The sequence below is a fragment of the Mandrillus leucophaeus genome, unplaced genomic scaffold, assembly GCF_000951045.1.
Source record: "Mandrillus leucophaeus isolate KB7577 unplaced genomic scaffold, Mleu.le_1.0 Scaffold587, whole genome shotgun sequence".
In the NCBI taxonomy this organism is placed as follows: domain Eukaryota; kingdom Metazoa; phylum Chordata; class Mammalia; order Primates; family Cercopithecidae; genus Mandrillus; species Mandrillus leucophaeus.
This window is the reverse complement of record NW_012106330.1, coordinates 879,171-895,803: the sequence shown is the minus strand read 5'-3', so window position 1 is coordinate 895,803 and position 16,633 is coordinate 879,171. Positions and strand designations below refer to the sequence as shown.

The window sequence follows — 16,633 nt, the reverse complement described above, 5'->3', positions numbered from 1 at the left end:
AGACAAGACAAAATCTTAGAGTCAAACAACATTAATTAACTCATTTGGCAATTATGTATTATTGTTGCTATTATTATTTTGTTTGATTAATGACCAAGCTATTAAATAATTCAAATAATTCAGATTTCTAGCTGTGTTATAAAATGTTCTTTTAATAATTTAGCAATTAATTACAAACCCCTTGCATGTGATTCATGAATATTCACTTTTATATCTTGAGACATGTATTTAAATTTTACAGTTTATTAATCGCTTTTAGCTGCATGTTGTATTAAGGTGCAAATAATCTATTGTAAGTTGGTTGAGTTCATTTAAGAGAGTGTTTACATTTAATGTTGCTTTTTAATAGACAGAAATAAAGTTGCTAAATTCAATACAAGGCAATTGTTAATTTGTTAAAGTTGCAAAAATTTTGTTAAAATGTTTTGGCAATAAAAAATTTCATAGATATTAATAAATCTTCACTTTATGACTTTCTATCCTATACACTTTTTAATTGCTTTAAATATATAAATATATTATTTATTTTTAAAGGAATGAGCAAATTAGAATTCCAATTCACTCTGAGGAGAGAGAGTTTAAATTTTTCAACAGGATAATTAACTATTTGCTTGGCTTCAAATTATCTGTCTTGTACATACAGCGATTTGACAGAACTGACTAGTGAAAACTAACCAAAGCTAGAAATCAACGGAGAGAATAGTCAAGAATGGAAAAAGGAAGAGTTTCAGGAAATGATATTTTCCCATCAGTGGATAGGCATGCATACATTAAAGGCATAAAAGGCCGTGGGAGGAGAAACAAAAGCTGTAAGCTAAGGATCCTGCAAGTCTGAATTAACTAAATGGGGAAAAAAATGAAATCATTCTGCTTAAACCTGTTCACTAATAAAAGGAGAATCGCTTTTGTTAAATATGCTTGGTGTGATTATCAAGCAAAATTTTTTTCTCCCAGACATCTATGAATAAAACATGCATTTGAGCACTAGGTAAACAAACAATAAATGGATGAGTTCAGTTACAACATAATAACATTTTATTTGGAAAACATATATAATCATATTTGTATTGGCAATCCAAATTTAATGACTTCTTTCAGTAAAATCAAAGTGCCTCACAAATAACATTTAATGCATAAGGATTGTTTATTCTTTGCCCATTTTTTTTTCTGTTTTCTCAAATAAACAGATTTTTAAGGTCTCTGCTGAACCATACACAAACTAGGTGAAATGTGACTTTTCAGAAAAGACTTTCTTTTGGATTTTCTTAATTTTAGGTTACAGATGCCGTAAAAATAAATTTAAAAACACGTTTTTGAGATGGGGAGAAAATGTTTTCAGTCTGTGTAGCCTGGGCTGATTTGAACAAGACTCTGTGTGTAACCATAGTCTTTGGCTTATTAGCCATTTCATCAACACGACATCATCTTCTGCAAAATATGAATGAGGAGAAACCATTTACAATAAGAAAAGCAAACAACAGAATGAATTTCCTCTGTTGGTGTTTTGTGAGACTGTTAAACAGAAAATGGAGGGAAGAACTCTCTTTAGACGATATCACTTAATTAAGTAAAGCATCCTAATCAGAGTCCCCTCCAATTGTAATGACTGTAGGGAGTCAAGTACATTTCTGTCTATATTAGAGTATCTAACTGCAATGATTTATTGATATTTATTTTAGAAGTGCAACACAAAAGCAATAAAACAGAGGAAGCAGGGAGAGAGGGAACATGCCATTGCTTACTACAGTTACAACCAGAACACAACAAACTTCCTGATTTTCATGTGGGAGGTTTTGCTTTCCAAAATCAGAGCCCACCTTTATAAGAGAATGTTCCTTTCCCTCATTTGATTTTTCCAAATGTTCACTGTGGCGTTTCTTTGTCCATTAGATGAATCATTGATTCACTTTCCTCACTGCAAGAATCACTGCAAATGAGTGGATGAGCACCTGCTGTTTTCTGCAGTGACATTACTGGATTGCATTCTACCCTGATTTTAGTCTTAAAATACAGCTTCTCTGTATGAGAGAGAGATTGAGGAAGGAGAGTAAATATACAGTATAGGCAGACAGACATTGGCTGCCCTCCAAGTTGCACACAGCATAAACCTGTTTATCTGCTACATTTCACAAATCTCAAAAACATGTGAATAATCAGGCAAGCAACTGGATAAGTGATTCACACTAGGGAACCTAACCAATATTCTGATGAGAGGATACTATGATGCTAAGATGTTGAGGCAAATAGGCTTGTATTGTAGAAACTGCATATAGTAAAGTTGATTAGTGGTTCAAAGGAGAAAACAATCTGTACTAAAATGAAGTTGAGGCAGTATCCCACCCTGTGGTCTTTGGTTTGTTATATTTATGTGCAAGTTACCTGGATAATTGAGTTTAAAAATATACATTCATTCATACCATTCCAATAATTGGGGTCAGTATACATTGATTGGCCTTCATGTTAGTTGTCAAGGTAATTTATTTCTGGAGACCAAGATCTAAATATTGAGGGCTAGTGCCTTAAAACCCAAATTATACCAACACATCTATTTGAAATTAAATTACCAAACATGCTTAGAACCTATTCATTTTGAAGAAGCAACTTTTCTTGGAAGGCTACAGTCAATTTTTATTATTGTAGAAGATGAATTGTCTGAGAATAAGTGAACTAGGCATGTAAGGCTCTTGTTATAGCTACATCACTGCTTTCTCTATTTTTCTCTTTGTTTCTTCCTCATTTGCTGATCATTTAATCTCCCTTTGTCTTATTCCCATGATTATTGTGCTTTAGCATTTAGCTGTGAAGTGGAAGCTCTCAAAGGTTTTGAGGCTAACCCCAAAAGTATACATTGGTTCTGAAAATTTCATGAAGTTGTTTGTGAATTTTAGGCTTAAATCACTTCCATAAACTATATTTGGTTAATTACAGCAAGATGAATTATCAACTTGCTTGATATATCTGTCTATTCGCTTATATGGTAGACCTGTCATCACAGGTCTATACCAGGAAAATGTAGGTTTCTCTACATTTGCAAACCCAAAATACTATTCCAGAAAGAAGAGCAATAATACAACAAGGCAATTGAATAAACATTGCACATCCTACAGCTTTTTTTCCCCTGCATTGCAGAAAGGCAAATTGCTAAAACTTTTTGATACTAGAAAACTTTGTTAAATTATGGTAACCAAAGACATCATCATCTTAGCAACAGAAAGTCTTGGAGAAGGTAGGTGACCTGGAAATTGATGTTCCAAACAATATTCTGCTACATTTGAGCTTCTTCATTAAAGCTTTGCCTCAAGAGAATGTATGTTGAGTCTACTGCCAATTGCATCTGCCAAATGCTTTTTATTGTCTGAACATTTTCTCATCTTCTTGCTTTTCGTCTCAGGTTCTTTTTATTCAGGATCAGGCACAGAGACTGACTGAATGGCTCCAATTATCAGGATTTGAAAACCCAGTATCAGAATCTACCACTTTGTGTAAGTCTGCCCTGAGCAGTGTTTTCTTTAGCAACAGGACACTTACATAATATGGGATCATCTTTTCTTCTTTACTTCTCTCTGACCTTGTAAAATATGACAAAATTTTTTCATGATTAATAAGTCCACTGCATGGGAGATTTTGCAGGAAATGCAACATAAGAACTAAAAAGCATTCTTTAAAAGATATGTTCAGGTAAGTGACAAATGGAAGTTTATGGGTGGTCAAGGGTGTTACTAAAATTGTTGACAACCTAATCAATAGTCTGAAGACTCAACACATTGATTTTTTAATCATAGAAAATTATACTAGGCTTTCTGTGTGAGTCGGGTTTTGAGTATATGCCCACAAAGCTGAAGTTGGTTCTGTGAACCTCAATTAAGGTCAACCACAGATGTTTTACGCAGCCAAGAAGAACCTTTTAAAAGTTTTTTTTTTCTTTTTTTTTTTTTAAGTGATAGCTATTCTGATTAAAAAATCATCACCAGGGGCCAGGTACAGTGACTCACGCCTGTAATCCTAGCACTTTGGTAGGCCAAGGTGGGCAGATCACCTGAGGTCAGGAGTTCAAGACCAGCCTGGCCAACGAAGTAAAGCCCCATCTCTATTAAAAATACAAAAATTAGCTGGGCATGGTGGCAGGCGCTTGTAATCCCAGCTACTCAGGAGGCTGAGACAGGAGAATTGCTTGAACCCGGGAGGCGGAGGTTACAGTGAGCGGAGATCGCACCATAGCACTCCAGCCTGGGCAACAAGAGCGAAACTCTGTCTCGGGGGGAAAAAAGACCAAAAACAATCACTAGAGCTGGGCATAATGATGCATAACTGTAATCTCAAAACTTTAAGAGGCCGAGGCGGGCAAGTCGCTTGAGCCCAGGAGTTCAAGATCAGCTTGGGCAACATAGTATGACCCTTAGCCAGGCATGGTGGCGCACACCTGTAGTCCAGCCACCTGGGAGTCTGAAGTGGGAGGATCTCCTGAGCCTCAGACGTCTAGGTTGCAGCAGGCTGTGATCATGCCACTGCACTGCAGCCTTGGTGACAGAATGAGACCCTGTCTCAAAAAAAAAAAAAGAAAATCACCAAATCCTACATAATCTATATACCACAGGAATCTTAGAAATAATATGTGGGCTGCAAGTGAACTTTTTAATTCTCAAAGGCAATACAAAAAGGATATGAAGTTAAAAAAATAAAAAGTTGTTCCTTTCTTTTCCCCTAGTCTCCTCAATCCCATTCCCCAGTGGTGGCCTTAATAGTCTCTCATATATTTTTACCAATTTTTAAAAATTCATATGCAAGCACATCATCTTTGAAATCACAAATAAAATCATACAATATATTTACTATTTTAAGCTTGTTTTTATTCACCTCAGTGTATGTGACTGTTGCTCCATGCCCTACACATGGGTTTATCTCATTCTTCTAGAGCTGCAAAAGATATTACATAATATAGTATTATATATATAACCACTACCATGTTGATAGATATGTAGGTAATTTCTATTTAATTTTTTTGCTTTTACAAATAATACTTCAGCAAATGTATGTATAGTTTTTTTTTGTTCTTCTATAAGTGTACTTGCAGAATCAATTCCTTGAAGTAGAATTGCTAGATAAAAACACATTTACAATTTTTGAATTATATTGCCACATTATTGACATAAGAAGTTGTAACCATTCATTTTTCACTGACAATTTTTGAGAGGTGAGGATTTTGACAAGCACTGAAACGAGTTCTGTGTGTGACACATCTGCCTTCTAGTCCATGTCTTCAAACTTGGCTAAACAGAGTTCAGTGGCAGCTGGGAGGCTTAGTGATTATCTCGTGGAAAGAAAGAATCCTCCTATGGCCTATGTGCTCGGAATAGCAGCTGTGGCTGGGAGGAGCAGCACTGGGATGGGGAGAGAAATAGCTAGGGAAGTACGGCTGCCATCAGTTTAGGACTGGGCTTGAGTTTTCACCAAGGCCACTTCCTAGAAGCCTTCCTGACACGGGTGGGGGCTGAAGAGCAAAACCAGGAGCCATTCCCACAGGCTGTCATGAGAGTGGAGAAGCAGCTACATTAGCACCATCTGCAGCCTCGCTTTCTGCGCACACTCTCCATCTCTGCTCAGATTCTAATCCACGTATGCATTTACCTTTTCTCCATAGCTCATCCTGGCTTTTAGGGAAGTGCTATTCTCAGTCACCTGTGGTTGCTCATCAGCAGGCAGGAGTTCTCTAGGCTTCCTCTCTATTTTACCACTTAGTTTGTCTCTGCGTGATTAACCCAGAAAATTTGCCCGACATTGACCCAGTTCCCGGATTTGAAGAGACAGCCTCATCCTTGAAACTTTGACTCCTTATTCAATACTTTTATCTTTATAAGTCCTGTTTTCATCTTGAAATAGAAACTGGGAAGTGCCTCTTAATCTACACCTAGATCGCAGCCTTTACGTTGAGGGGTTACTTGAATGTTCTCAGGGTTGCAGTTACACTAGAAGTTTGGTTTGTATTTAGCATTAACATGCTAGGCACTGTGGTAGCCCCTGTGGGTACAAAGATGCATAAAACACAGTTCATGCCTTCAGAAGTGTATACCATAGTGAGGAGGAAGCACTAACAAACACAAGCCACTCTGAGAAGCGTTAGAACAGAGGTATTTAATTAAAAAATTCTATGAAGTCTCAATTCTGGAAATTTATCCTACAGACATACAAAAGGACTTATAGACAAGTTGTTCACTGCAGCATTGCACGTTATGTGAAGAGTTAAGAAACACCCTGTCAACAAGGACATTTTATGAGTCCTATATACTGACATGGAGTGATCTTTGGGATATATTTTATATGAGCAATCAAGCTGCAGAAGATGTATGGTATATGTTGCTTTTTGTGTAAGAAATCTAGGAAATAAAAATATGCATTAATGCTTGTATATACATAAAAACATTGGAAGAGCCCGGAGGAACACAGGGCAAGTGTTAACCTATAGAGGGCATCAGGGATTAGTGGGGTGGATAGGAAAAGGGAACATAATACAGCTTTTCAATGTATATGTTTTAATGTCATTTTAATTCTTGAGCTATGTGATTGTGTTATCTAGTCAAAAATAGCATATTCGAAACTTACATAGTAAAATAAGATTTCCCCCTCTTCAACCTCTGCATTTCCCGAGGTGTTTGGAAGTGCTTGGCTACATTTATCTGGGATAAAGAACATTACATGGGACTGGACAAGGGAGGCTCCAAACAGGATAAAGAAATTTTCTTAGAGTCCACTGAATTTTTCTTACCACATTCATAAATCCACTATCTCATGGAGATGATTTTGAGCAGAGCTAGGAGAAAGAATAGCTATTCTTCACAAAATTCTGAGAGATGGAATTTCTGGGTTTTTGTTTTGTTTTGTTTGAGACAGAGTCTCCCTCTTGTCACCTGGGCTGGAGTGCAGTGGTGCGATCTCAGTTCACTGCAACCTCTGCCTGCTGGATTCACGTGATTCTCCTGCCTCAGCCTCCCAAGTAGCTGGGACTACAGGCATGTGCCACCTCACCTGGCTAATTTTTTGTTTTGTTTTGTTTTTTTGGTATTTTTAGTAGAGATGGGGTATTGCCATGCTGGCCAGACTGGTCTCGAACTCCTGACTTCAGATGATCTGCCTACCTCGGCCTCCCAAAGTGTTGGGATTATAGGCGTGAGCCATGGCACCCAGCCTGAAATTTCTTATACACAGGACACATGTAAGATATCGGAATAATTTCGGATGTTTCATTTTTTTAGCATCCTATAGGCAAGGCTGTGAGAGTGGCCACTTCAGGTTTCCCATGATGATGTGGTAGGAAAGGCATGATTTACCCATACTTTGAGTTGACCTGCTTAAGTCATGAGGTTGAGCAATGTGAAACTTTTCTTCCTAAAGCTTTAAATAGGCTGGGCATGGTGGCTCGCACCTGTAATTCCAGCACTTTGGGAAGCCAAGGTGGGAGAACCACTTGAGCCCAGGAATTAGAGACCAGCCTGGGCAACAAAGTAAGACCCTGTTTCTACAAGAAATCAAAACATTAGTGGGGCGTGGGGGCATGCGTCTGTAGTTCTAGTTATACGGGAGGTGGAGGCAGGAGGATTGTTTGAGCCCAGGAGGTGGAGTCTGCAGTGAGCCATGACCGGGCCACTGCACTCCAGCCTGGGTAATGGAGCAAGACCCTGTCATACACACACAAAGAGCTTTAAATAAAGGTCTCATGCTGATCAATGAATAAGAGAAATTGGCTGCCTTACCAAGTAAATGCCTCTTTTATTTAACAAAGATGTGTCCCATAAATTTTCTAGAACATCACATTAAAGTGATTTATAGAAAGGTTGTGGGATAGAATTAGATGTTGAGAATTCTCTGGTCTCTTCCATAAAGTGAAATCAGGACGTTTTGAAAGAAGGTGGTAGAGAATAAATAATTTGTGAGGAAAAATGTTTATGATGATTTCATGATTATAATGTTAGAAGACTGTTAAAGAGTGATATAATCATCACAGGAGCCACACAAGGACATAAAAGGCCCTTGGTGGATGAGGAGGACTTTACTTCCCCGTACATCTCTGCACCAAAGCTCATTACTACTATGACTTCCCTGACTTTCCAGTTCATTTTAGTCCTTTTTGGCCATAAGACTATACCTAGGTGATAAGCTCTGGTTACCCAGGAAGCATGGGGATAGGTGAGCATGAAGGGGTGATTCCCTGCCTTCCATTCACCAGTTTCTCTCATTGCTTCCCTCATCCCCCACAAATTTCATCTCTCAGCTGGTCTCAAATCAGTCCTGTGACAAGAGTCTGAAAACTCCTAGTGATTTAGGAATAAGGCTTTCAGATATGATAAAGTGACCATATAACATATCTAGCCTACACCTAGTATCAGTTTCTTTTTTGAAGTACTAGTGAGTCATTTTATTTTTTATGTGATTATCACACAAATGTGAACATGTTAAGCAAGTTATTGCTAGCAATCAGGACCGCTTGTTACATAACATCAGTAAGAGGGACTCAGGTGAGAAACAACTCTGATTATAGGTATTTAGCCCAAATGTACATCAGTTGTAACTCCTTCAATGTATTCTTTTAGCAGCTAATTGAAATACTTTATCAGTGAAAGTCTTGACACAACAGTTACACAAACATACACATAAGAACATGGGGAAATTAAATAAGACTTATAATATACACCTTAACAAAATGATGGCTTAATTTGTACTCGCTTTGTAATTTTAACTAAATATTGTGGTGAGTAGTTCTTACTTTAAATCCTAAGTATATGGGCATTTATTACACACAATATGAAAATACTTCAGGAGGCTTGTGATTAACGCTGTGGTATTCAGGCACAGTTTATAGCGACTTTCAATCAAAGACAAAAGGCCCAAGCAGATGATGAAACACTTAAAAAAGATGTATGTATACAACCAAGGACTTAATTCAGACTTTCTCATTTTAGCTCAGTTCTAGTTCTTGGCTTATCAAGGATGGCCCCAAAGAAGTATTCTCTGAGCCTGGCTCAAGGACGCCCTATGGATTAGCCCCTAGGGTAGGTTGACCAGAAAAAGTACAGGATGTTCAGTTAAATTTAATTCCAGATAAAGAGTGAAAAATTTTAAGTATAAACATGTCTCAAATATTGAATGTAACATACTACATTTAAAAGTTAGTTGTTTATTGGAAATTCAAATGTAATTGGACATTTTTTATTTTCATTTTTTCTAAATCTGGCATCCCATGGGCGCTGAAGAATACTCAAATACCTCCTTTCCCTGCCCACCATGACTGAACTTGGATCTTTCAATCATACGGACACATGCTTAAACTCTTACGTACTCACTCTCTGAGATAAAATGCCTTACAGATTTGAAATCCTCAAATACAGAATTTCTTTTTTTTTTTTTTTTTGGAGATGGAGTCTCACTCTGTCACCCAGGCTAGAGTGCAGTGACGCGATCTCGGCTCACTGCAAGCTCTGCCTCCCGGGTTCACACCATTCTCCTGCCTCAGCCTCCCGAGTAGCTGGGACTACAGGCGCCCCCTACCATGTCCGGCTAATTGTTTCTGTATTTTTAGCAGAGATGTGGTTTCACCGTGTTAGCCAGGATGGTCTCCATCTCCTGACCTCGTGATCCGCCTACTTTGGCCTCCCAAAGTGCTGGCATTACAGGCGTGAGCCATTGAGCCCAGACCAAATCCAGAATTTCAATCTAGCTCCATGGTCTGGATCTCTTATTGGATATTGCCTACTGCCTAAGCTTGTTCCCTCCCCATATAACATTTTGTTTATACCACATATTTTCAAAGACATTTTTAAACATTTGTTTTTGAAGAGAAACATCAATTACCTCGCCGCTAAATGCAATACAGAGAACATTTGAACATCTAAGTTCTTCTCTCTCTCTTCCTGAACTTAAATGCAATTTTGATTTTTCTTTCTTTTTGTTTCAGACGGAGTCTCAAACTGTCACCCAGGCTGGAGTGCAATGGCGCTATCTTGGCTCACTGCAACCTCTGCCTTCCAGGTTCAAGTGATTCTTATGCCTCAGCCTCCTGGGTAGCTGGGATCACAGGTGCATGCAGCCACACCTGGCTAGTTTTTGTATTTTCAGTAGAGATGGGGTTTTGCCATGTTGGTCAGGCCAGTCTTGAACCCCTGACCTCAAGTGATCCACCTACTTTGGCCTCTCAAAGTGCTGGAATTACAGATATGAGCCACTGCGCCTGGCCCAATGTTGATTTTTCAAAAACATGTTCTTATGGTTTGGTGCTTACATTTTAAAGAGTAGAGAGATGTGAAACGAGATAGGAGAGTGCTTTTCAGACTAAGTTTGTACCTCTAGATTGGTCTCTTGGAACTGTGGTAAAGGTAGCTACTCAAAGGTTTAATTTAAGATTTTCTAAGTCAAACCAAATGCCACTACTACTAAAATACAGGAACTAAAGAAAAGGAACAGCAATTTGGTAGGATAAAGAATAAAAACTGTAGAGTTAGCAGATTTGAGATCAAGTCCTAGCTCTGTACCAGAAGTAGCTGTGAGATCCTAGGCAAGTCATTTAGCCTCTGTGACTTGCCAGTTTCCTCCTCAATACAACAGGGATAGTAGGGCCACCCAAACGAGACATGCTATTTGTAGAAATGATTTGTAACCTTCAAGTCCAATCCAGATGCTTGCAGTGGTGATGATGAAGATGATGGTCAAGACATAAACATTATACAAGTCAATTATTAAAGATATTTAAATTTTGACTCTCAATTTTTTTACTACCTACTTGGTTCACAAGAACTATATATATAAGAGTATTGTTCTTATATGGGTTGAGAAAAGAAAAAAGACACCAAAAACTAACCCAATTTCATATACTTTTAGAAAACAGCTAACTAAAATGTTATGTGTCTAAAAATGGGATGTTTAGAGTAAAATATTTAGGATCACATTGAAATCATGGATAACAGAGAAGAACACTGAGAAACATTTTGTTTAAAGCCATTTACTTTTATTTTTGGGTCAATACTCATTCGATACTCAGCCTATTTATTTTATAAAAAGCATTAGCAAGGTCTTTTCAGACTCATTTATTATTATTATTGCTATAATCAGCTTGGAGTTTTCAGTGTATAGTGAAGGCTTTGAGGAGATGTTGAGTGTATCTATTTGTTCAGTGATAATAGAGAGGATGGAGCAAGAGAAGAGGTGGGCTGTATGCCCTAGGGTTCCTTTTTGGCACTTGTGTCCTATGCTCAAGGAGAAGGGTGGAGGGAGCTCCCAGGCCAGCTCTGGTGAAGACTGCGGGGGTGCTGAGCTGTCTGAGCACTGGGTGCCAACTCTGATTGGAGAGTATTTATCCTTGTTGAATTTTACTTCAGGCTTTATTATATAACCAACACATACATGTTACAGAAAACTAGTGAATATAGATAAGCAAACAAAGAGAACTTAACAGTCACCCCTAACTCTTCCCCGTCCAGAGGTTTGGAATGCTCGTGAGATGCTAGTTTGTGTTGCACTGTATCCCCATGTGAGTTGTGAGCTCTGTGAGGGAACAGAGTTCATCCTGCTCTGTCAGAATCCCCAAAGAGGCCTATTAGGGTGGTCTGCATGGAGGTGTTACTCAACACACGCATTTTAACCAAGGCATCTAGGTTGGCGCTAAAAGTCTTTGTCACCAAATCCTGAGCTCCATCCTTTACAGGGTCTCGAATTGCTTCTCTTTCACTTCCACTTCCCACACTTGGTCATAAAAGTAAGGGAGTTGGGGTTCCAGCGCTACATTAAAAGTGTCTACCTTTAGAACTCAGGATCATCTGAGGGACTGAGTGGAGAGGGATCAAGTGGGATAAGCCTGGCCCAGTCATCAAACTTTACTTGTTGGAGTGGAGCAGTTACCCTAAGTACCTCAGGTTGTTTGCCTTTGCCCCAGGTGCAGATTTCCATGGACTCAGTTCTGCATCCTGGGACAAAGAGGGGATGGTACATAAAAATCAGAAGACACATCTTCACCCAAGCCTCTGAGGCTTTGGCGAGGCGGGCAATATTGCTTTGGAAATAACTCGATGGAGAGAATAAATAGAAAGAGGCATTCTTCTCCACTGCACCATAAATCGCTGAGCAGCATTGGCCTATCTGTGCTCTGGGGTATTGGTGGCAGCGCCAGTAGAACATGCAGTGGTGGTGGCCAGCAGAGGGGCAAGTGGCCTGGTGCTATACAGGAGGCAGTGGTTTCCAGAGAGGCACAGACATGGTAGAGCCCTGAAGTGCAGTGGGATCTAGAAGTATTCCACTTTACAGTAGATGTGGTTGTACCTGTAGGACACAGTGGTAATCAACAGAGCAAAACAAAATCATAAGAGTGGCATCTTTCCCAAGAATTATAACCAAGTACTTGCAAGATACAACCCAAGACATGTGTGTTGCATGTGTGTGTCTGTGTGTGTGCGGAGAAGGGCAAAAACTCTAGAGAGGGCTCCATTGCAGACATCTGACCTGACTTCCTCTTTCCTAAAACCAGTCCTAAAAGGTGTTACTAAAGTAACAAAATGATTGTCCTTTCCAGTCATTTGACTAAACTATTTTTGAACTCACAGCCTTCCTCTGGTGTCCTATAATACTTGAATTGGATTAAGGAATCTCTGACTCTCTCCCTAGAATTTCTGGGTTAATAATAATATTGACCTTGTAGGATTGTTAAGAGGATTAAACAGTGTAATACTTGTTAAGAGCTCAGCACAGTGCTAGGCACATAGTAAGCACTTTTCAGTATTAACTCTAATATGACTGCTGCCTCAGTTCACCTCCCAGACAGGTCTCATTTTCTGCTTAGTGTGCTCACTAAGCTTAAATTGTGACTCACCATTAATGTCCTTGGACATATTACTTAATTTCTGGGTAATCTGAATTAACCCTACAAATATGGAGCCCACTGTGTGCTAAGCATTGTGCCAAGTACTGCAGACCCATGTATAAACAGCTCGAACATGCCCCTGCCTACAAAGCGTGCAATGTCTAGGAGGCAGGGGAGGCAGCGAAATGAGCAATTTTAATACACAGCTGCAAGGAAATCAGATGTGCATATGCCCACTCATCCAACTTGTGTTGGACCAATAGTTAATAGACTCATCCAAAAAGTCAGTAAAGTGGAGAGTCATTAAAAATGTTATCTACATGCCTTAAATGTTCTATTTCAATTTAAAGAGAGTAGAGGTTGTTAGGAGACGGGAGCAGGGGAATGTGGAGTGGTTACTCAAGAGTACAGGGCGTTTTTCTGGGGTGATGAACAAGTTTTGAAACTAGACAGAGTTGGTAGTGACACAGCATCATGACTGCACTAAATGCCATTGACTTGCATATTTTCAAATGGTTAATTGTATGTTATATAAATTTCACTTCAATAAAATATAAACGTATATTATTTTGCCAAATTTTTGATGCAAGGCTAAGGACTTTTCCTTAAATATATGTCCAGTAATTGAAGTCCCAGTCATCTTTCTGATATAAACCACACCCATAATATATACACGTTTTATTTCTATTTTAATTTCTTTAAATTGGAGCAAGAACTTAGATACTGACAAATCTATGTCAGAGTAGAATCTGTTTAGATGTTTAATGATTTCTTTCCATTTCCAATTTTATATCCATGAGAGTAACTTTTAGAAGCTTACATTTATGTCTTTGTACATTATAGAAACAACTTTCTGTACTTATATTTTATCAATTTACATAAGATTTCCTCAAATAACATAGCTATAACCATAGTAAAACTATTATAAAATAATTTAGACCAAACACATCTGACTCTTGGTAGGTATACAATGCAATTCAACTGGTGAGAGCAGTAGTAAGATGAGTGTATAGACAGCAGCTTATCAGCTTTGAGCGTTGGGGAGGGCAGGGCTGTAGTCAGTGTGCTTTACAAACGAAATTACATGTATCAAGTAAGCTGGTTAAATAGAGGCCACTTTAAGAGCATTTGTAATACAGTGGATGTCCAGAAGAAGGATGCTTAACCTGGACTGGGGGTTGAGAAACGTCTTTCCAAGGGAAGTGACATAAGTTGAGATCTAAAGGTGTGGAAGGACTTACCCAGAAGAAAAGTCAGAAGAACTGTTTCAAGCACTGGAAACAACCAGAGAGAGAAGAGAGGAGCACTGGAGGAACAGCAAGAAGTATTGCTGGAGTGTGGCGTGCAGAAGGGGATGTGTTGAAGATGAAACTTGGAGAGGATCATGTTAACCATGTTAAGAAGTTTAGACTTCATTTTAGGGACAGTGGAAAGCCATGGAAAATTTTTAAGTAGAGGACTGACAAAATGAGACTTGTGTTTTAGAAAGATCCCCTGGACTGCATTCCAGGGACCAGAATAGAGATGGTGGTAGGGCAGTGGAGGGGTGAAGGGTAGGGAAGTCCAGTGACGGGGCTACCAAGGGAGTGGTGAAATGAGCCTAGTACTATAGGGATAGAGAAGAGTACACATCAGCTCTGAGAGGCAGGTAGGGGGTAGACTGTACGGGGGTTTAGTGACCAAGTGTATTTGGGGGTGAAGGAAAGAAGGAAGACCAGCTTTGGTGATGGTGTCATTTGCTGAAATAGAGAACGTGGAACAAGAGTAGCTTTGGAAAGAAGATGAGTTAAACTTAGAATATATTGAATTTGAGGTCTAATGAAGCTGTGGGATGTCCATTAAGTAGCTAGACATGTAACTCTAAAACTGGATCTCAGCGGTTAAAGGGGCCAAAAAGTCATATAAGGTAAGGAATGGAAAGGATGCAATGAGTTTTATCAATGAGGAGGTCCCTGGTAACATTGGTGAAAGCAGCTTTAGAAAGCAGGTAGGCACATTAGCCCAATGGTAATGGGTTGGGGAGCGTGTGGGCATGAGGAAATGACCATGGGTACTTAATCATTTAGAGAATTTGGGATTTGAAGGGGAGGACGGAGTAGGGGAATTTCCAGAATAGCTGAAAGAAGAGTAGGGGATGAAGAACATATTTAAGCATTACTAAGATGAGTCAGTAGAAAGGTAAAGGCTGCAAACGTAAGGGAGGAAATAATGAGGGGGTTAAACCCAGAAACCCACACTTAGTATGGAACGCTGTTGTGAGGGGATAAGTGAGTAAGCCCATGTAAAGTATTATGCTCTGCCGGGCACAGTGGCCCACGTCTGTAATCCCAACACTTTGGGAGGCTGAGGCAGGCAGATAGCTTGCGCTCAGGAGTTCAAGACCAGCCCGGGCAACATGACAAAACCCTGTCTCTGCAAAAAACACTAAAATTAGCTGGGCATGGTGGTTCACGCCTGTAGTCACAGCTACTTGGGAGGCTGAGGCATGGGAATCCCTTGAGCCCAGGAGGTTGAGGCTGCATGAGTGCTGACTGTGCCATTGTTCGTTCCTTTCATTCTCTATGCACTGCCCATCCCCCATTTTGTTTCATCTGTGCCCTGATATAGTTACTTTGGCCTGTGCCTTTTTGGCTGCATACCTGTGGTTTTGGATAGTTACCCATGCAATTCTGGATGGACATCTAGGTTTAGAAACTAGTAGAGACTGGTCTAATGACTTGCCTGTCCCCTCTTCCCATATACGGCCTCAGCAAATCCCATTTCTCAAATGTGTACTCTCATTTTCACTGTCATGTTTAGCTGCTCAGCAGAGGTGATGGGCTACTAACCACATCTGAGTCATCTCATGTACTCTTTCAGACTTCAAAGTATCTTAGCTTTCCATTTTTTCAACTAAGCTAAGATGGGAGGTTTCTGTTCATTGTGGAAAGAGGCTCTTTTCTCCTCATAGACGTATTCCAATGTTTATCTTTAATTATTAACAAGAATTATTAAATGCTTAGTTCATTGCTTGCACATGGTATTCAAAAAACTGAATTTTCCTTTCCTTAGTTCTGTTTGACACATTTCATTTCCTCATTGCTCACCTCTTAGCCATTTTTCTGCCATACAGGCCCTCCTCCCTGTCTCTTATACACATCTAGATGTGTATAAGAGTTATACCTGATGTAAAGGACGAGTTGATGGGTGCTGACGAGTTGATGGGTGCTGATGAGTTGATGGGTGCAGCACACCAACATGGGACGAGTATACATATGTAACAAACCTGCACGTTATGCACATGTACCCTAGAACTTAAAGTATAATAATAATAAAAAAATAAAAATAAAAATCTGTCTGCTAAAGCCTATCAAATGCATTAAGGAAAAATCCCACTTGGCACATCTCCCAAACAAGGTAGATGTTTTTATAGGTTCAACTCTATAAAGACATTTCATGTAACTGTTTTGTGCTGTACTTATACCATACATCTTGTAGAAATAATATTAGATTCATGAATAGGAAATATTTTTATTAAAAGTGATGGGCTGGCTGGGAGTGGTAGCTCACGCCTGCAATCCCAGCACTATGGGAGGCCGAGGGGGGGCGGATCACGAAGTCAGGAGTTCGAGACCAGCCTGACCAACATGGTGAAACCCTGTCTCTACTAAAAATACAAAAGATTAGCTGGATGTGGTGGTGCAGACCTGTAATCCCAGCTACTCAGGAGGCTGAGGCAGGAGAATTGCTCAAACCTGGGAGACAGAGGTTGCAGTGAGCCGAGATGTTGCCACTGCTGCACTCCAGCCTGGATGACAG

General features: G+C 39.5%; 1 protein-coding gene across 3 annotated transcripts in view; it reads left to right on the top strand.

Moving 5' to 3' along the window:
* Nucleotides 1–16,633, top strand: part of SFTA3 (surfactant associated 3) — a 41,329-nt gene that overhangs the window by 19,050 nt on the left and 5,646 nt on the right. For all 3 annotated transcript variants that reach the window (XM_011999183.1, XM_011999185.1, XM_011999182.1), the window contains exon 2: nucleotides 3,392–3,482. In XM_011999183.1, coding sequence (XP_011854573.1) covers nucleotides 3,392–3,482 — 91 coding nt within the window. The remainder of the gene's footprint in view (nucleotides 1–3,391; nucleotides 3,483–16,633) is intronic.